Source organism: Quercus lobata, chromosome 1, assembly GCF_001633185.2.
Source record: "Quercus lobata isolate SW786 chromosome 1, ValleyOak3.0 Primary Assembly, whole genome shotgun sequence".
Taxonomy (NCBI): domain Eukaryota; kingdom Viridiplantae; phylum Streptophyta; class Magnoliopsida; order Fagales; family Fagaceae; genus Quercus; species Quercus lobata.
Window position 1 is genome coordinate 32872337 of NC_044904.1, and position 21985 is coordinate 32894321.

At 36.7% G+C, this 21985-nt stretch overlaps 2 protein-coding genes across 3 annotated transcripts; both read left to right on the forward strand.

Annotated features, from left to right (window-relative positions):
* The first annotated feature begins 12161 nt into the window (after nucleotides 1–12161).
* LOC115952733 (probable disease resistance protein At1g52660) lies at nucleotides 12162–13928 on the forward strand. The gene has a single exon (XM_031069959.1). It carries the CDS (start codon nucleotides 12162–12164, stop codon nucleotides 13926–13928), a length of 1767 nt encoding a protein of 588 aa, XP_030925819.1.
* A 95-nt stretch (nucleotides 13929–14023) lies between these two features.
* Nucleotides 14024–15538, forward strand: LOC115950042. 2 transcript variants are annotated; one of them, XR_004083043.1, is made up of 3 exons: nucleotides 14024–14943; nucleotides 15081–15131; nucleotides 15264–15538. XR_004083043.1 is itself a non-coding variant. In XM_031067345.1 (2 exons), exon 1 carries the CDS (start codon nucleotides 14026–14028, stop codon nucleotides 14938–14940), a length of 915 nt encoding a protein of 304 aa, XP_030923205.1. In that variant the 5' UTR covers nucleotides 14024–14025; the 3' UTR covers nucleotides 14941–14943; nucleotides 15264–15538. The 2 variants fall into 2 exon arrangements, 1 of the variants encoding a protein (XP_030923205.1); XM_031067345.1 differs by lacking the exon at nucleotides 15081–15131.
* The last annotated feature ends 6447 nt before the right edge of the window (nucleotides 15539–21985 follow it).

The following is a 21985-nucleotide window of genomic DNA, read 5'->3' on the forward strand; positions in this document are numbered from 1 at the left end:
ATGCGATTCAAGTTGCTGCTAAAGATAATAACGTTTTTTTGAGCTTTTTTTTTTTTTTTTTGAATTTTTTCATGGATTATATCTTTTACTCTCCAAATTGTTTTTCAAAAGAGCAGATAAGATGCCATAAAGGAAAACATTTTTTATTAAAAAAATAAAATGAAATCCAATCAAAATTCACACTTAATTAATTTTAAATTAATTCTTGTGAGAACCAATCAAAATTAAATGTTTAAAATAGGACATGATCGGGCCCATCATGTAGGTAAGCCATAATCATTGAAAATTGTTTGTATGATAACTTTTGATCAGGTGGTCCGATCAAAGCCCATGACATACCATTATGATCGTTCGAGCATCAAGATTTGTTTTGTATCACAAATCTGAAGATCTACCTGTTGGTTAAATGCAAGTTGTAAAATGGGGCGTCTACAATGCGCGTTCCTTAAAGAAATATATGAAAGAAATTAAAGGTGAGGTTGAAATAGAAGGGCTATTTTACACAATAATTGATTTGTTTCTAGAATATAAGAAGTTGTTCATGAACCATAAAACCAAAATAGAAAAGACCAATGTACATTGACATACACATTCCATTGAGCAAGAGCAAATTTGAGCAGAGCAAATAGAAAAAATGATGATAATGGTGAAAAGAAGATTAACACAGAGTTGAGAGAGTTAGAAAACTGAAGAAGAAGCAATTTAAATTTGAAACCATACTTAGAGTGCAGTCCTATTTTGTAGATAGTGGTTCCAAAGTTGATTTTGATAAGAATAAGTGGTTATTTTTTTGAGAATGATGAATAAAGTTTTGTTTTTTTATTTGCACGGGATGGGATAAGTAAAAAATTAAAAAAAAAAAAATTATTTTGAGCTCATTTAGAAAACATGCTTATTTCAAATGTGTTTATCTATAGGAGTTAAAATTGCATGAGTTTTATAGGAGTAAAATGTGGGAGAGTGGAAATCAAATGTGTATATCTATTTATTTAATTTTTTTAAAATACTAAACGTGAGATGTTTTTATTTTTATTTTTAAATAAAATATTAGAAATGTGTGTTAGAATAAGTGGGTTAGTCATTAGTGGGAGCGTTCCTATTTTGTAGGCAATTTTTTTTTTCAAATTTATCTAAAATTCAGGATTTTAAAATTAGTAATTTTACATATTTATCCATGTTAGTTGAAAACTTGTAAGTGAGTATGATGAGGGTATTTTAGGCATTAAAATTGAGGAATCCAAACTGGGAAAGCCCCTTAATTAATAGTATAGATAATTATTCCTCATTTATTTATTTATTTATTTTTACTTAATACTACATGCCAAAACCAAAAGTGCATGCAACTTTTAATTTTAAAGAATAATTATTCATAAAGAATGACTATTGCATGTAACAAAAATATAACAAAACTAAAAAATAACTAAACTATGAGAATAATTATTATAGTTTACCAAACATGCCATAATAAAATTTTATCCCTAATATCGGTCAATTGCTTCTTCTTTTTTAATGGTTATAAATTTTTTTACTAAAATATATAAGAGATCAATTCCTCTAAGAGCACTAGCATTGGGGGTGTAACCCCCCCTCCCCAATTGCTATTTTACAACCCGAAACCCAAAAATAGAGTTACATCCGAGTATGAGAATGCAAAATGTTTAAGCATTTGTGAACAGTAAGTTTGCATATTTAGAGCATCCACAGCCGGTTTTGCTATCTCATCTTATTTTATCATCCCAAAAAGCTACTTTATCAATTATACCATACCATTTTACAATACACCCAACATCCCAAAACTCTATTTTTTTCCCCATTTTATTTAAATATTCTTTTTTATTCCTTTTTTTACTATTTTTTTTCTCTTCCTTTTCTTCTCTTTCTCCCTCAACCTATAGCACCGGCCACCACTACCTTCGGCCCAACAAAATCCCACCGGAACCAAAAACCTAAAATAAAAAAAACAAAATAAAACCCACCAAGTACCCACTACAAACCTAGCAAACCCATAGCAACCCAACCAACCAAACGCCGGCCACCAAACCCAGAAATCGGCCACCATGTCAACACCACCAAACGTTGACGCTGACATTGATGTTGACGACGACAAAGAAGACCCACCTCCCAAAAAGCAAAAGCCCCTTTCTTCTCTCACCACCACGCCCCAACAGCAACAACAACAACAACAACCCTCTCAAAACGACGATCCCACCGTGCCACCACTACCCCCGGCCCAACAAAATCCCACTGGAACCAAAAACCCAAAATAAAAAAAACAAAATAAAACCCACCAAGTACCCACTACAAACCCAGCAAACCCATAGCAACACAACCAACCAAACGCCGGCCACCAAACCTAGAAACCAGCCACCATCACAACACCACCAAACCCACCAAACGCTGGTCTCTATGCCAATCTCCACATCAGTCTCCACGCCGATCTCCACCGCGTTGACCTCCAACCACCACGCCCATCTCAGCCGCACCACCAGCCTTGCCAACACGCTGATCTAGAAATCTGATCTGACGTGAGCTCCGAGAGAGAAGCTTGACAATGGCGAGAGAGAGAGAGAGAGGGGATGAGAAATAGAGAAGGAAGAGAGAGAAAAGAAAGAGAAAAAATGAGAGAGGAGAGAGAAATTGCTAGGTAAAACGTGGAGAGGGCATTAATTTTTTTTTTTTTTATACCATTCAGCTACAATACCATCTTACATTTGAGATGGTACTGTAGCTAAATCTCAAAATTTTTTTGGCTTTTCCCATATGGCATTCCAGTTGATGAGCATTTGTTGGGCTTGTATGCCAAATGTATCTTACATTTGGCATATGGCAAGCCCACTGCTGATGCTCTTACAACCTATTATTTATTCATCAGATGCAAACCAAAAATAATATATTTTATTCTTTCTTTCTCTCTCTCTCTCTCTCTCTCTCTCTCTCTCTCTCTCTTATATCAGTTCTCTGCATTCTCTCTTCCTTCTCCCTTCTCTCTTCTCCCTCATCCCCTCTCACTCTCCGTATCTCTCATCTCTCAGCTCGTCTCCCTTGTAAATCATATTTTGCTCACTGTAATTAAAAACAATTCAGTTATGGTTGTTGTTTGGTGGCTTTGGGTCGACGATGATGGTTTTGACAATACTGACGGGGATAGACCGACAACGATGATGGTTTCGACTGACGATACTGATGGCGATGATGGTTTCGACGACGAGGATGAAGTTTTTCAGTGGTGGGTTTTGCTCTAGTAGTGGTTGTTGGCTTCTTGCTTTGGTGTTGGGTACTTGGGTCAGGTTGATGGTTTTGAGTTTGGTTTTGGATTGGACCGACGGTGAGGATGGAGTTTTTCAAAGGTGGGTTTTGCTTCGGTGGTGGATGTTGGGTACTTGGGTCGAGTTGTGGGTGTTGATTCAGTGGTGGGTTTATGGTTCAATGGTGGTAGTGGGTGGTTCGGTGGTGGCTGGTGTTTTTGGTGGCAATTTTTTTGGGTAATTTTGGTGGTGATTCTGGTGAAGAAATGATGGTGGAAGGTGGCTGTGTGGGTATACTAGAGCGAGAGGAAAAGGAAGAATGGAAGAGAGGAAAGAGAATTGAATTTTTTTTTTTATCAATATCTATTATCTATACTATTATTTAAGGGGCTTCCCCTATTTGGATTTCTCATTTTTCAATTCAAAAATGCTCCTACACCCTATATTTAAGTAGAGACAAAATTAAAGGATAATTTGGTAAAAATACAACTCTAACTTCCACTAAAACATTGCCTAAAAAATAGGGTCACTCTTCTGTTGATTTTCAAATTATTTATCCACTTATAAGTTAAATTTTAAAAATAAAATTTTTATATATAAAATAAAAACACGTTTTTTTTTTGGCTACAAAATAGGACCACTAAAAAAAGAACCTCACTTATAAATTAAAATTTCAAAATAAAAACACATTTTTTTTGCTACAAAATAAGACCACTAAAAAAAAAAAACCTTATTTTACGCGCAAAGTGCGTGTGATGAGGCTAGTCTATACTATTATTTAAGGGGTTTCCCCTGTTTGGATTCCTCATTTTTTTTAGTTCAAAAATGCCCCTACAACTCCTATGTTTAAGTAGAGACAAAACTAAAGGACAATCCGGTAAAAATACAACTCTAACTCCCACTAAAACATTGCCTAAAAAATAGGACCACTCTCCTATTAATTTTCAAATTGATCTATTCACTTATAAATTAGATTTTTAAAATAAAAATTATATATATATATATATATATAATAAATAAAAACACAGTTTTTTTCCTACAAAATAAGACCACTAACAAAAGAAAAAGACTCATCGCATGTGTGAAGCGCGTGTGATGAGGCTAGTATTATTTAAGAGGCTCCCATGTTTGGATTCCTTATTTTTTAGTTCAAAAACGCCCCTACACCCCTATATTTAAGTAGAGACAAAACTAAAGGACAATCCGGTAAAAATGCAACTCTAACTCCCACTAAAACATTACCTAAAAAATAGGACCACTCTCCTGTTATTTTTCAAATTGATTTTTTTTTTTAGAGAGTTTCAACCTATGGCGTCCGCTCCTGATGATAGCTTTTTATCATCAAACCAAGACAACAATCAGTTTTTAGTGTAGATGGGGATTGAACCCCAGATCTCTTATACAATCTTCAGAGACTTTACCAGTTGAGCTAACTGTAACCCACCAAATTAATTTATTCACTTATAAATTAGATTTTTAAAATATAAATTATATATATAATAAAAAAAACACAATTTTTGTTTTACAAAATAGGACTACTAAAAAATAAAAATAAAGAGCCTCATCACATGCGCTGCCCTTCCGGTAACTGGTATCTGCTTAAATTGACTAAATGGTTAAGATTAAGATTTAATGGACAAAATGTGGGTGACTACCATACCCACTAAAAAAACATGGGGTACCATAAAATAACCCCAAAAAGAAAAGTCGAAAACCTGTCAAACAGCATGGGAGAATTTGGACACAAAAGTTAAGAAGTTTAAAGTTAATTGTCCGCTTGCCAAAAAAAAAACAAGGTTAATAAATTGTCCATATATACTATTATGGCTGCGTTTGGTTGAATGTAAAATATTTTCCGAGTGTAAAATATTTTCAAGTGAAAATATTTTCAGGAAAGGAAAATATTTTCAAGTGTTTGGTTACATTCCAAAAAATGTTTTGGAAAATATTTTCTAGTGTTTGGTTGTGTTATTGAAAATAATATAGAAAACACATTTTCTACTTGTTCCTCACATTTTCTCACATTTTCTCTGCTTCCAAACAAATATATAATATCATTTCTCAATAGATAAACACAAAAGAAACAAAACCCAACCAAAACAAATTCATCAAATCTAGTCAAATTGAGAGAAGAAGGAAAAGAGAGTGAGAGATAGATCAGTATCAACGGAGGACGGCGACACCAGATCGGGAAAGAGAGAGATCGGTGCGATCTCGGTGTGATCCTGGGGTGCGATTGGTGCGATCTTAGTGCGAATCTCGCCGAAGCTTGGCGGCCTTGGCTTGGCTGGGTTGGCCTTGGCTTGGCTGGGCAGCCGGAGCTTGGCGTCGAACTGTGTGTGGAGTTGAGGTTGGTGCGTGGGTTGGAGCTGAAATGAGGTTGGTGCGTGTGTGAGAGGAGTGTGTGAGGAGTGCGTAATTCCAGAAATGATTTGAAGGTAAAATGGGAACAGAAATGATTTTACGGGTTGTCAAGGAATATTTTCGGTCAAACTGAAAATATTTTCAGTTTGACTTTATTTTCAGGTGGTGCCAAACATGGACCCGGGTAAAAAATATTTTCCGGAAATCATTTACACCCAAAACAAACACAGCCTATATGACAAAGCCAGAAAGTTGAGGTTGAAAGGAAGTGGAAGAGAACCGTAAGTTAAATAAGCCAATCACAAGCGTTAACCCCCAATAATGATCTACCGACAGAAGTGAAAGAAAGAAAAAGAAATCCAAAGTTGTAGTGTTTTCCTAGCATGTTCTACAAAGTTTCTCTTGACTTTGTTGCCAATTTCCCATTTTCTTCAGTCATCAGAAAAGCTAGTTTCCCATTTCCTTTCCCATTTGAATGCCTTTTGCTTCACTTATTGAGTCTTCTACTCTAAATCAAGAAAGAAAGAAAAAAAAATATTGCATTTAGATTGGAAATTTGATGATCTTTGTTACCTTCTTGGGGTTACTTTAATCGGTATCTTTGAAGAAATATCGGGTACTCAAGCCAATCATATTGCCATTTCTATAATCCAGGTATATATACTGCCACTTCTTTCTAATCTCATTCGTTTTCCCAGTAATTTTCCTTCTAAAAGCTCATGCTACTGATTTTTTATCGTGCTTATAAATTGTGATGAGATTTTTATTTTTTTTAATGCTAACAGTCAGTAACAGACCTAATGCTTATTGTACTGAGATTGGATTGCTTATATATATATATATATATATATATATATATTGGTTTAAACGATGTAATAATATATACATATAGTTTACTGTAAAATTATATTTCATGACTACCTTATATTTTAAAACAAAATTATTTTTTAAAAAATTATAATTGCCTAATAAGGGCCTATATGTTCTCAACACATATTAATTCTTCCAAAACCAAAGTAATAGAAAGTGATTAAGATTACAATTCGAGCAATTTGAATCCAAAAGGTTCAATTATTGTGAATATTCCATCAATCACATATTTAGATGTTAAGTGAAAACAAGAAGAAAGAAAATGTTGCCCCAAGGGGAGATTAATGGGTATAATCAAAGAACAATGTACCCTCTACTCTCATAAATGGTTATTTTAATAAATTAAATAATGAGACCTATCGGTTATGTGAGATAAGGAAATACCACATTATTCTACTTACAAAAATTATGACAAAGATGATGCATATATATAAAGAGATACTGCTCCACTCTCTAGCCAAATGTGAGATTTTTACATAACAACTCTCTTAGTGGCTACTCGCATATTTGTTATAATGCTTTCGATGATGCTCATGAATCATACAATACACAAATGAGTATCATATGAATCATATCGTATCTAGAATGATAAATATCAAATGATACATAGACATATGGGTTTACATTAGGGATTTTCTTTTGGGTTAAAATTTGTGCTTCGATTTGAGTTCGACAAGTTATTAGATTTTTTTTAATAAAAAAAAAAATTAATACGTCACTTGATTGAGCCAAATAAAATAACATCTCTCTCTCTCTCTCCTACAACATTTGGCCACATCTGCAAATGTATTTTCTATACTAGGAATAAGGTATTAACCAACAATATAATTTTTTTTAATTTTGTTATTTTTTGTAAGTCTAAGAAGCTAGAATGTCGAGAAGAAATATAAAGAAAATGTTATTAAAATAAAAGAATAAGAAAATATAGTAAATATTGTTGATGATAAAGAAATTGTCAATGAAGAAATAATTTTGCAAGATGATATACATGATGATAATATTGGCTTAAATGAAGTTGATTAGACAAGCTTATGAAAACGATGAGAAATGAATTATTATTTTGGCTTATATGCCACCTGTAAGGACACGATTCACGGCGGACCGTAACAGTGTCGGGTTCGCACGTAAAAAGGCCCAAACAATATCATTTGTAGAGCGTGGGTTTGAAAGGCTAGGCCTTGGTCGCCAGGCGGTGGGTTTTTCGTGGTATTCATTCGTGGCTAGGTTGTCTTCACCCCTGGAATCTTTCTCCTGGAGGTAGGCTGGGAGGCTCTGGTTTTTAACCATTTTTCCCAGCCCCTTCCCTAGGTCACTTATTTTCCCTTTTATACTGGCCTGTGTTCGCTGTCCTTCGTCCACGTGTAGGGTCAAACTTTCCAAGACTGATACTTGTCCTATCAGCCCATACCCAAAGTCGTTGGGGGTGGTTGTAAAAGCCAAAGAATGCGGCTCTGTCTAGTGCAGAGCATTGAATGGCAGTAAGGGCAGCTTTCCCCGGATATTTTAGATTTTCTTTCAAACTTAGTCCTATACCGTTTTTGCCCCTCTCTTCGATGGGACTTTGGGTTTGCCGAGGACCGAACGGTCCTTGGCGGTATCCTAAGGCTACCCTATGCTTTACATTATTGGGCTTGGGTCATAGCCCTCTTCGGCTTTGGGCCTTTGGACTCCCTACGAGTAAACGGGCCTAGCCCATAAAATATTGGGCCCCACAATAGCCCCTCAAAACCCTGCTGTCCGACCTTTGAGTTGGAAAGGTGGGTTTTGGTAATACCGAGCCGTTATTATGTCTCATTTAATTTAACCCTTCATTGATGCTGGCGGTTCTCCACCTGCCCAGAAAATATATCGGTTTACAAGGTGTTCCCCTTAATTTACTCATGACACGTTCCTACCGTTTGGCTGTCCAAAGCGTGTCTTTAATAGCCTCCCTTTACGAGACCTTTCAGATCTAACGGTTACTGATGAGGTAGGGAAGCGGAACAGGTATATTTTTGTTTGCCGATTTCCTTGGAGATCAGAACACATTAAATTCCTCCTGCTTCGCCCCTCATATAAAAAAGAAAAGGCGAGGGTGATTTCTCCCATACATAAACCCCTTTAATCCCCCGAAAATCTGAAACCCTTAGACTCCTCGCATAGTTTATTTTTACCCTCTGGTTATACCTTAAATTGCGATACGTTTACCATTGTAATAAGAGATGAAAGAACCATTCCCCTCCCAAAAGCACCATGTTCTAATAAAACTCAAAGTGGCTCGATCAGGGCAAGGATGGTGGAGGCTCAAGATTGGTCTCACCTTTCTTTCAACCAAAATCCGAAGCAGGAACTCGTCACGTCAAACTTTCGGCGTGACTGAGTCAAGAACACCCATGATCAATACCAACCGCTCTCTTATGAGCATACCTAACATGGCACCGGTGTGTTAGGAGTCAGGACTGAGGCAGGGACTAAGTGCCCCTGCTTCTTCCTCTCTTCGTTCACTGGTGCCTCCTTTTGCCTCTCTTTCTTCTTCTTCCCAGCACCAGATCCATCCTGGTGCTTTTCCTTCTCCCTCTTTTGCTCATTTTTCTTTCTTTTCATCTCTTCCCTCTTCTTCTCCTCCTTCTTTTCATTCATCTCCTCCATCTTCTTCATTCATCTCCTCCATCTTCTTCTGAGGAAGGTCCTTCTCTCGATATGGGCGCTACTGAGGCAGAGTTAGGAAAGACTTCGGAGACGAGTTTAAAAAGAGATCTGACTGTTTACCCAATGTACTGCTTTTTTTATGATTTTGGCAATCTATATTTTGTATAGGCTTGTTTAAGCCCCTCTTTGTACGTTGTAATACATCTTTACATTAATAAAAATTGTTATCATTTTACTTTACATGTTCTATCTCTATATTTTCGAAATAATAACGCAATGCAAAGACGTACACCCTTGTGAATTCTTCTTATTTTTAAACCATGACCGACGTCTAGGGCCAAAGTCCCAGTTAAATAAAAAGGTCTTGCTCCGTGTTTATAAAAATAGTCCGGTTTAATAATACTGAATCGAACGAATGATACTTAGGGTTGAAACTCCCATTAGGCAGGAAAAGAAAGGGCATTATGATGAGCTTACTGAGTCGGCCCGGCACAATACCGCCGACCTTAGAATACAATACTTGGGGCCCTAATCTTTTATCAAAGAAAAGGGGGTTATTATGAATTTGCAAGTACTGTTCGGCGCAATAATATAGCATTTGAATCAATGACACTTAGGGCCAAAATGCTGGCTAAGAAAAAGATATCACCATAACCTTAATAGAGTTATTTGGCACAACAATGCCGACCTGTGAAAAACGATACTTACCTCAAAACTAGCCGAGAGGATAGCTCAGTGCTGGATGTGGGGTTGGAAGTAACCATCCGAGGACATATCACCCGCAAAACGAACAGCCCCCCTAGGCCATTGAATAGTGACGCGTTTCAACATCTTCTTAACACTCCTATTGGCATTAACCTTTTACAGTTATTGAGCCAAGGATTGAGTAACTTAGAATTGTTATTAAGTAGCCAACCTTTCAAAACTCAATCTTTTTCTCACCCAGGTAGTTGGTTTCCCCATAGGCTTGAGTCCGAGGACCATGCAATGCCTTGGTTCTATCCAAAACCCAGTTTTCTCATCCAAGTAGTTGGTTTCCCCATAGGCTTGAGTCCGAGGACTATGCAATGCCTTGGTTCTGTCCAAAACCTAATTTTCCTCATCCAAGTAGTTGGTTTCCCCATAGGCTTGAGTCCGAGGACCATGCAATGCCTTGGTTCTGTCCAAAACCTAATTTTCCTCATCCAAGTAGTTGGTTTCCCCATAGGCTTGAGTCCGAGGACCATGCAATGCCTTGGTTCTGTCCAAAACCTAAAACCCCATAGAGTTAAAACCTAGGTAGTTGGTTTCCCCATAGTTTGAGTCCGGCTTGAGTCCGACCATGCAATGCCTTGGTTCTGTCCAAAACCTAGTTTTCCTCATCCAAGTAGTTGGTTTCCCCATAGGCTTGAGTCCGAGGACTATGCAATGCCTTGGTTCTGTCCAAAACCTAGTTTTCCTCATCCAAGTAGTTGGTTTCCCCATAGGCTTGAGTCCGAGGACCATGCAATGCCTTGGTTCTGTCCAAAACCTAGTTTTCCTCATCCAAGTAGTTGGTTTCCCCATAGGCTTGAGTCCGAGGACTATACAATGCCTTGGTTCTGTCCAAAACCTAGTTTCTTTTAGCGCTGGAACTTGGCTTTAAGGGAGTTAGCTCCTCGGCCAAGCCCCTAGAATTATCCGCGCGATTAACGCTGACAAGCGTAGCCCCTAATCAAGAAGCATAGCCCCTAGCGGAACTTTACGCTAAAACTCTATAACCAATTGTTAGAAATGACAAAGGAACTATCTCGACCTACCGCCTATGCCAACACACAAGCCTTTCCCACAGATGACGCCAATTGTAAGGACACGATTCGCGGCGGACCGTAACAGTGTCGGGTTCGCACGTAAAAAGGCCCAAACAATATTATTTGTAGAGCGTGGGTTTGAAAGGCTAGGCCTTGGTCGCCAGGCGGTGGGTTTTTCGTGGTATTCATTCGTGGCTAGGTTGTCTTCAACCCTGGAATCTTTCTCCTGGAGGTGGGCTGGGAGGCTCTGGTTTTTGGCCATTTTTCCCAGCCCCTTCCCTAGGTCACTTATTTTCCCTTTTATACTGGCCTGTGTTCGCTGTCCTTCGTCCACGTGTAGGGTCAAACTTTCCAAGACTGATACTTGTCCTATCAGCCCATACCCAAAGTCGTTGGGGGTGGTTGTAAAAGCCAAAGAATGCGGCTCTGTCTAGTGCAGAGCATTGAATGGCAGTAAGAGCAGCTTTCCCCGGATATTTTAGATTTTCTTTCAAACTTAGTCCTATACCGTTTTTGCCCCTCTCTTCGATGGGACTTTGGGTTTGCCGAGGACCGAACGGTCCTTGGCGGTATCCTAAGGCTACCCTATGCTTTACATTATTGGGCTTGGGCCATAGCCCTCTTCAGCTTTGGGCCTTTGGACTCTCTACGAGTAAACGGGCCTAGCCCATAAACTATTGGGCCCCACACCACCTATTATTACTTTTGAATTTACAATTTATTTTTGAGTTTACAATTTTGATTTTAGATGTTATAAATATACTTTAATTTGATTTATTTAGTTAGTTTTGTTAAATATTATTATATAAGTTATGCGGTAGTGAAGTGGTGTTGGTTAGGGCAGTGGGCATGGGAGTAATAACCAAAATTTCTCAGATTTGTTTAGAATAATCTTTGATTCTATTATTTTGTTTCTTCCATTCTTCATCTCTTCCTTTCCCTTTTGCAATGTAGATTTTATGTTTTCAAGATTATTATTTTTTATTTTTTACATTTTAAAAAAATCCATGATTGTATGATTCTTTATGTCCTATCAAACCTAAAGGTACTTATTTTCAACAACTCAATATTTAGATGAATTATATTGACAACAAATCCAAATTTGGAACTTAAATGCTTTCTTTCCTTTACAATTAATTTAATTTTGTACGTGAACAAAATGTATAACGTCCATATTGGTATATATATTATACAGGGACTTGCCAATGGAGATGGTAAGCCTAATTAAGTGATATGGGCTCCGATTCGCAAATATTACAATTATCACAGACGTGCCTATAAACATATGGAAATTCTCGAGGAAAAATGGGAAGCATTAGAATGTCGAAAGGAGGACATAGAATCACAAATGATGAATGCACAACCAGGAAAGAGCCCAAAAATAGAAGTTAAAAATTGGCTCCAAAAGGTAGAAAAAATGAAATCGGAGATAGAAAACATTAAACAAGAAGCTGACAAAAGGATGTGTTTCTCACGTATGAAACTAGGAAAACTTGCATGTGAGAAGAGACAAAAGGTTGAAGAACTTCGTCAAGGAGGTGATTTCAGTGATGGTTTGGTAGTTGATCCACCTGTAACTGTAAGCCATGGAGAAAAATTGTCAACTACAACATTAGTGGGAGAATCTACAGCCAAAAGAACAAAGGAAAAGATTTGGCAACACTTACTAGATGAAGATTCTAGAAAGATTGGTGTTTATGGCATGGGAGGCATTGGAAAAACAACGATCATGAAACAAATTAATAATGATCTATTAGAAGAGAAAAAGTTCGATAACGTAATTTGGGAGACTGTATCAAAGCCATTTAATGTTATCAAGCTTCAACAGGATATTGCATGCAAGTTGAATCTAGATCTCTCAAAGGTTTCGGATGAAACTACAAGGGCAAGCAAGCTAAACAATGCATTGGAAGATAAGAAAAGGTATGTGCTAATTCTAGATGATATGTGGGAAGCATTTCGTCTTGAGGAAATAGGGATTCCAGAGCCTACTCCATCAAACGGATGCAAATTAGTATTGACAACTCGAAATATTGATGTTTGTAGAAAAATGGATTTTAAGAAAATTAAGATGGAGCTTCTTTCAGGAGATGAGTCAAGGAATTTGTTTTTTGATACAGTGGGGAGTAATGTTTTGAATGTTCAAGATATAAAACCAATTGTGGAGGAAGTTGTTAAAGAATGTGCTTGTTTGCCTCTTGCAATCATCACGATAGCGGGAAGTTTAAAAGATGTAGTTGATGCTTCAGAGTGGGAGGACGCATTGTATAAGTTGAGGTCAACAAAAAAAAGTCCGGAAAATTTAGATGCTGAAATAGCTGAGAGGCTTCGATTCAGTTATGACCGCTTAAAAGATGAGAAACTTCAACGTTGTCTCTTGTGTTGTGCGCTATACCTGGAAGACTACGAGATTAGCAGAGACAAGTTGATAGAGCATTTGATTGATGAGAAAGTAATAGAAAGCATGAAGAGTAGGAAAGCAGAGTTTAATAATGGTCATGTTATGTTGAATAATCTTGAAAATGCCTGCTTATTAGGTGGGTCTAAAGATTTTAGAACCATTGATATTTTAGAAAAAAGGCGTTTTGTGAAGATGCATGATCTAATAAGAGAGGCAGATGCTAAGTTCCTGGTATCAGTCTATGTTCCAAAAGAAGAAGAATGGGGAAATGATGTTGAAAAGGATTCTTTGATGTGCAAACGTGGTTCAAAATTTCCTAATGTGTCACCAAAATGTCCTAAGCTTTCGACCTTGCTTCTACGAGGATATGTAAACATCATCCCAGATTCATTTTTTGTGCACTTGCATGGACTCAGAGTTCTACATGTAGATTGTCTTGAGTTTGAATCTTTACCAAATTTAGTCTCTGACTTGAAGCATCTTACTTCATTAAGGCTTATTAATAGTTTTCATATTAGGCGTGTGCCTTCATTAGCAAAGCTTACAGCATTAAGGAGTTTGGATCTTTCGGGAGGATCACTGGAAGAAATACCTCATGGTTTGGAAATGTTGGTCAATTTGAGAACCTTAATGTTGATAGTTATAACATGAACCATAAAATGATGCCACCAGGGATTTTACCCAAACTCTGTCAACTCCAAGTCCTCAAAGTGCCTTTTTCTGGTTTAGAAGTTAATGGAGAGAGGAGATGGTAAGGTTGAAGAAATTAGAGTGTTTTGAAGGCGAATTTGATGGCGTTAAAGGCTTCAATACATATGTTGAATCCTTAGAGGAGGGAGGACCTAGCCATTACATATATGCCGTGAATAAAAAAAAGCCAGCTAGCCAGGTGGGAGTTGCCGAGTTTGGCGAAAGTGTAATTTTAAGTGACTGCAATATATGTCTACTCCCAAAAGATGTTCGTGCCCTAATAATTTGCGAAGGTCAACGTGGCACTGTGTCTTCGGACCACTGGAAAAAGACTGTTTGGTTTAATAAGGGGTGTGAAGAAATAGAATACCTTAATTCTTATTTTTTCACCTTTTCTCTTCAAAGCCTTGAGATTCTACTTCTCTACGAATTGAATAGTTTAAAGGGACTGTTTAGAGAAGAGAAAGTCGCACCAGCACTGGTCGTCCCCTTCGGCACCTTTTCCCGCCTCAAACAATTTTCAATATGTGATTGTCCGAATATAAAGAAGCTCTTCACGCCTGGATCGTCGATGCAAAACCTGGAACAGATTAAGGTCTATGGCTGTGAACAATTAGAGGAAATAATAGGTGGGGCTGAAGCATCTGATGATGAAGTTGAAGAAGAAGAAGAAGCAGAAGAAATTGTGGAAATATTCCCCCAATTGAGGAAATTGACATTACAGTATTTACCGGAGCTGAAGATTATATGCAGTAGCAGTAATGTAATACTTTGTGATTCTCTCAATTCTATTATGATAGAGGATTGTCCGAAGCTTAATAGATTACCTCTTTCTCTGCACCTTATTGATGGAGAACTATCTTCTCCTCCTCCTTCATTACAAATCTATATAGAGAAAGAAAGTTGGGAATTGCTGGAATGGGACAATCATGATATGAAGATGGTCCTTGAACCTCTCTGTCAGTTCATTTAATGGGTATGACTCTCTCTATTCACTTTACATCTTTGTTTTATTTGAAACGATTCAATTTGTTGGTTATCCATTTCTCCTCCTCGCTTTCTTTCTAATCTCTTTTTCCTTTTTCTTTTGGTACCCCTTACACCACCCCGCAGTGGCAGTGAAATCTCAAGGTGGGGGGAGCAGATTCACATGACTCTTCCTCTGTAAGTCAAACCCCGAACATACATGCCTATCCATTTTAATTATTCTTCCTATTAATTTGTTTTCATTGGTTTGCTTTTCTTTGTTGGTTTGACATATTAAATAATAATAATTTTGTTGTTGGTTTGATATAGGATACGTCATCAAGCCAAAGCCGACTCAAGAAATAATTGTGTGGCATGGTCCGCGTGGACCCGCAACTAGATCTTGGCTCTCAAATGTGTTTCCGTGTAATTCTTAGCTCTTTTGGTTCTGATTCGCTTTTTATTTGAACTTTGTTGTGTTATGATTTATCAACATGTGTTCTTCTCTTTGGCTGAGTGGGATGATCTTCTGTAATAAATTGATACTCCATGTTAATTTGTTTAGTAATTGTGAAAGGATTCAAACATTGTCTGTTTCTGCTTTAGAGATAATGTGAACTAGATAAACTGTGAGTCTGTGAGTGTGCAAATGTTTCCAATTGCATAAGAGCGCACACATCCTTTTTTCTGAACTTGTAACCCAGTTAGCAGCTGCATTGGCTGTTCTTTTTATTAGATATCACAACTTGTACTATTATTTAAGAGGTTTTTCTTATTTGGATTTCTCATTTTTTTAGTTCAAAAATGCCCTTACACTCCTATGTTTAAGTAGAGACAAAATTAAAGGACAATCTGATAAAAATGCAACTCTAACTCCTACTAAAATATTACCTAAAAAATAGGACCACTCTCTTATTAATTTTCAAATTGATTTATTCACTTATAAATTAAATTTTCAAACTAAAAATTATATATATAAAATAAAAAAACACAGTTTTTTTTTCTACAAAATAGGACCACTAACAAAAAAAAAAAAAAAAAAAAAGACTCATCGCACGCGCGAAGCTCGTGTGATGAGACTAGTATTAGTTTTTGTTGTAGTTTATATTATTTTAATGAGTTAGGCATAAAAATAAAAACTAGAATGTGGAGTAAGTTATAAAATGAGATGGTAAAATAGATAAAGTAGGTTTTAAGGTGTAAAATAGAATTTTTTTGACATTCCAGATGCTAGTGCTCTAACCAAATTACATTCATACAGTTAGACTTAACATGACCAATTCATAAGGCATGTTTTCATCTATAATACAAATTCCTTTAACTGATAATGGAGGAAAGAGGGCGAAATGATCCAATTGTGGGTTAAGGCTTATCTTTTTCACAGAGTTGTTTTTCATGCCCAAAAGAGAATAGACATCTTTTGTTGCATTGGGCCTTCAATGTGGAAAGAAAGGCCTGAAAACTTTGAGCCTAGTTTCGGCTCATCTACCTTAGGATACCAAACATAATTAAAATTTTATGATTATTTCAAAAAATAAAATACGCTAATGTTAATATGTAAATTATATCACTCGATTTAATTAAATAGAAAATATTCATTGACAAATTTATAAAAATTAGATCCACCTACCATATATATCATTATAAGACAAGTTAGGGCTCATTTAGTGGGAGATTTCTAGTATTGTTGTTTAAAATGATGTGAAAATTGTGATTTAAAAAGTGTTGTGAAAACACGTGTTTACAATATTCATAAAGTAAAAATGTGTTCAGAATAGTACCATGTTTTAGTATGTAAAAAAACATAATTGTGTGTTTGATATGTGTTGTTTAACCAAGTGAGCCTCATGTTTTTCAAAATATTTACAAAAGTGTCGTTAAGCAACATTATTTGAAATCTGAAATCTAGTAAAAGTAGTTTTTCAAATTTAGAGTTTAAACGCCCTAAAATGAGCAACGTAATTCAAACACTCCTAAAAAAAACAACGCATTTGACCCTTACCAAATGCGTTGTTTTTTTTTTTTAAGAATCATAGTTTTCATTGTTTAAACACTGAAAACTATTGTTTGGAATCACATACTAAACAACACTTAATCAACCACCAAACCAACTGTATTTCCTACCATTAGCAAAATGGTTTAGTTTTTTTATTTTTTATAAAAAATTGAAACTTCATTCAACTAGAAAAAGAAATTACATTATGGAGAAGAGATTGCTTTATAAAACAATGACTCCCTTCAATCCAAACAAGGAAATCATCAATGCCAAAAGCATGTTAGCAAAATGGTTTAGTTTCTTAATTTTACTTTCAAGCCAACCTACCTAAACACTTTTGACTTGATTCAATCTTAACCGCAACATATTTAATAAATAGGACAGTGCATCTATAGGACCATAGAATGATAAGGTTGTGTTACACTTTCAGCCATCCATTAAATGACTCAACTCTTCTTACAAAACCTGTGGTCTTTTGGCCCATACTTACTTCATGGTCCGAACTCACTAGAGTGAACTTCATCTTGAAATAAAATTACAAAAATAAAAACAAATAAAAACATCCAACATATATATATATATATATATATATGTGTGTGTGTGTGTGTGTGTGTGGCATCTTGATGTTATCACTATTTACATATTGCTCAATTCAGAATTTTTTTTTTTACAAGCTTACAATTGTTTGTATTTGTTTTTATTTTGTATTAATGTGTAGTTCCGTGCATATGCATGGGTACAATTAAAAACAATCACAATTAGACGGTTCAAATTTTATATATATATATATATATATATATATTAAAAGAGTTTCAAATTATACATGGTATTAGTTTACATTTTTTTTTTAAACCATACATTTCTAAAATATGTAATGGTTTTTCATTATATATATATATGATTTAGAATTCAATTGTTTTAAACTTTTCGGTTTTTACACCTAATAATTCACTTACCACAAAAATTAAAAATTTAAATAGACACATAGCGGAAAATTAGACTCCAATTGAAATCTAATTTAGAATTTAATTGGATTTTCTCTAATCTTTGGCTATATATATATATATATATAGATAGATAGATAGATAGATAGATTTGAGTACTTTCATTTCAAATGTTTCAGAAAATTATAATATTTAAGTTAATTTGTATTGTAGAAATTTATTTCACAAGTAATAGGACATAGGAAACATAAACATCACCATATACATATGTTTATATAAGTCCTATATTTGCTTATTAAGGTGAAATATAAGTTGTGATAAAAGTCATCTTCATAAACAAGAGGAACAAATTCCACCAAAAATTTCATCAAATGACACAAAAATATGAATTTTGATGTAAATCTAATTTTTTACAATTCCCCCAACATGAATACCTGAGAGGATGAAAATATACATTATTGGAGTATAAATAATTGCATATTATGGTTAGCTCAACACAACAACTTTAGAAGCTCCACTCATCATTGATTTTGTGAATATTCTAAGGTGCATTGTGTCGACGCTCGGCCTCAATCGGAACAGTGGTGGAAAAACCGCCACTGTCGTCGTGGGCCCTCGTTCGACAACCCATCGTGGCAATAGCTCCTACATGCACGGGGCCTCGTTGGAGGGCCACTCTCATGTGATGGTGTTGTGTTCGTGGGGAGCTTCGCGTGCTCTCTCTCTCTCTCTCTCTCTCTCTCTCTCTCTCTCTCTCTCGGTGGAGGAAGGTAGGTCCACCTTTGGCGTTACGGTAGGAATCTAGGTTAAACTTTAGGTGATTACCAAAGGTCAGTAGAGTCGCCACTTATCATTAGGTTTTTCTAAGGCGTGATTGGTCACCTGTTTCTAGTTGATTTTATTACCAATCCTAGGTTAAAAAAAAGGGAATTTTTCCTAATCTAATGTGGATGGCAAAAATCCTTGATTCTTACGTTCGGAAGTTTGGTTACATATGGGGAAGGTGTTAGGCACCCCACAACGCATGTCCAAGGACAGTCCTTTGTTTTGATAAAACCTTAATGTTTGGCAATTGGCAGTAAAAACATGATTTAGGCATTGACTTTCAGGGCTTTGTATGCATGGGGGTTTTAATGTTTGGCTTTTGAATGGGTGTGGTCCTAATTTATGCTTTCCTAAGGCATTCGAGCAAAGTGCCAGATTTTCACGACGAAAATCCGACAACATGTCACCTTACTTTTGTGGCGAAAATTAGGCATTACTTGCCTTAGGTGACACGGACTGTGACAATCACACCAGAGAAGGGCGAGTAGGTATATATATACATACATCATGCACAATGCGAGCACACAGAGTAGGAAAGTAAATGTCTGCATCCCTAGAGCATGGCACAAAATATAAGTGCAGGAAAATAAACAGGAGTCACCATACTCTAGAGGTGAGGACGAATGGTACACGGCATAATATGCCTAATACAAACCATTTAGGGGAGAAAGGGAGGAGGAAGGAAAAGGGTTTAAAAGAGTACATAACCAAATGGGAAAAGCTAGACCCTAAACCTACTGACTACCGCCGCTTGGCTTGTATAGAAATGCTTGCGCCCGCGCCCTTTTTGCTTACGCCTAGGAGACCATGCACTAGCTCCATGCGTAAGGCAAAGACAAGAAATCAACAGACAAGCAAGGAAAAGATGTGGGAAGCATATGAAAGAAGCATGAAGCGGATAAGCAGGGTAGACATGGCAAACACAAAAACAAGGATGCGAGCAAACAAGCAAAAAGGTAAACAAGCAACCAAAGAAGCAAAAAGGCGAACAAGCAAGAGATCAAACAAAAGGTGGTGTCCGCGAGAGACAAATGTAGGTTTGGATTTAATGTCCATAACTTCATTGTGTTGAAGCATGAACAATACACTAGCAAGCAAGACTCATGCATGGACATGTAAGCAAGCCTATAAAGATGCATAGAAAGCCAACAAGTAGCACAAACAAACATGTAAGCATAGCATTGCACAGAGCAGGAAAAAGGGAGAGGTATGCGTTATGCAATCGGCATCATGGCGATGCCTCCTAGATGGCTACATCTAAACTAGGCCTCATGGGCATCGGATGTAACCACACAACCATAAACCCACTGAGGGTGTCAAACGTGGCAAAGCTTAGAACAATAGAGGCTAGCACAAGCATGGAAGATAAAGCATAAAGGCAAGCAAGCATAGACATGCAAAATGGGTGATCCAAACCTTTTGATATGGGCCTCTGTGTATGGACAATGACAAAGACCATAGGGTCTAGATCCTCTCCTAACCATTAGAACAAAAACACAAGAAAGAAAGATAAAGCGACAAAAGGGCTACAATAGCACATGGCATGACAAACAAGGCCTAGGTCTAAGCACACAAACATGGTATGGAGTGCATAAGCATGTGGAAGATAGCATAAAGTATGTAGAGAGCATAGATCTAAGCACACAAGCATGTGGAAACCTGGATTTAGACATATATGCATAGAAACGTGCATGCAAACATGTAGAAATTTAGCACATGGACATGGTGGAACATGAATCCAAGCATATGGACATGTACAGATGTAGATCTAAGCACGAAACATGGCAAAAGGCACATAAACACATAGATCCAAGCAAGGCATAACAAGCATGTGAGCATATAACCCTATCATCAACATAGAGCAAGAAGAGGAACGAAACAAAGGAAAGCATGGCTTAAAACCCTAAGCATGTAGATCTAAACATATAAGCATGTAAGGACGTAGATCTAAGCATAAAGCATGGCATAAGACATAACAACCAAGAAATCTAAGCTAGAAACACACTAAAACAAGAAAAATGCCTAAGAAAGCAATAAAACATGTTATTCAAGCAAGACAAATGCTGGAAAAAGATTTAGAAGGTTGGGGGTGTGGATGATAGCTAGAGAAGCTACATCCACACCCCCAAACCCCAAATCCAAAGTGTGGAACTAAGGAAAAGAAGATTGGGTATAAGAACAATACCTTGCGTTTTTGGTGAAGAGAGAAGAATTAAGAAACTTTGATGTGTTTTTTGGGTGTTTGGAAGAGAGAAAAAACTTGTAGAGAAACTGGGCAATGAGCCAAACTTAGAAAATGTCTTCCTTTTTTGGTCTGAGGGGTGCTTGGGGCTATTTATAGCCCCGATGCGCCTTTCGAGGTGGCGACCCTTCAAGGACCACCGGCCTCAAAAGGCCTCTGATTGGATTGGTCTTGACTCCCCTGGAAATATTTTGACTTCCTGTTTCCAAAAAGGTATGGATCTTGAAAATTCAACGATTGGATCAAAAGTTATGGCTCTTGGAAGTTAGCGGTGCATCAATCGGTGCGTTATCCTGGTTTTCGTGATATCTTGGCCATTCTAACTCTGATTTTAACCCATGAATAGTCGTTGGAATGAGATTTGATAATCTTCGCGATGGTGTTGGTTTCAACCCATTTTGATAGTCGGATCAAAATCATAGTTTTTGGGCCCACCCACAACCGACTTCAGGTCAAACTTGGTCAAAATTGTCAAAATTCTCTGAGAAGCTTGGGTTTGATGTAAAACTATGAAAAATACTGTTTTGTGAGAGTTTTGACCTTGTTTGACCTTTGGTCAAAACTAGGTCTGACCATGGGTATTTTGGTCATTTTAGCTGAAAAAGGCACTTCGGGTGCTCCGGTGCCCGAACGGGTTGCGCCATGTTGTTTTGGATGTTCTCGTAGCCCCATGGAGAGAAAATGATATTTTTAGATTTTTAGGGTCTGGCACGCAAATCAAGAGCGGACAAAATACGGTATCAACACATTGGACATATAAGTCCTATGTTTGCTTATTAAGGTGAAAATATTAGTTGTGATAAAAGATGTCTTGATAAACAAAAGGAACAAACTCCACCAAAAATTTCATCAATTGATACAAAAATCCAATTTTTTACCACTACCCCAACGTGATTGCCCAAAGGAATGAAAATATACATTATTGGAGCTTAAATAATTGCATATTGTGGTTAGCTCAATATAACATCTTTAGAAACTCTACTCATCATTGCTTTTGTGATTATTCTAGGGTACATTGGACCTTCTTCTCTTTATTTCTTCTTCT

Coding starts and splice junctions, on each gene's coding strand:
- LOC115952733 (XM_031069959.1), top strand. CDS start 12,162: ATGGAAATTCTCGAGGAAAAATGGGAAGCATTAGAATGTCGAAAGGAG.
- LOC115950042 (XM_031067345.1), top strand. CDS start 14,026: ATGGTAAGGTTGAAGAAATTAGAGTGTTTTGAAGGCGAATTTGATGGC.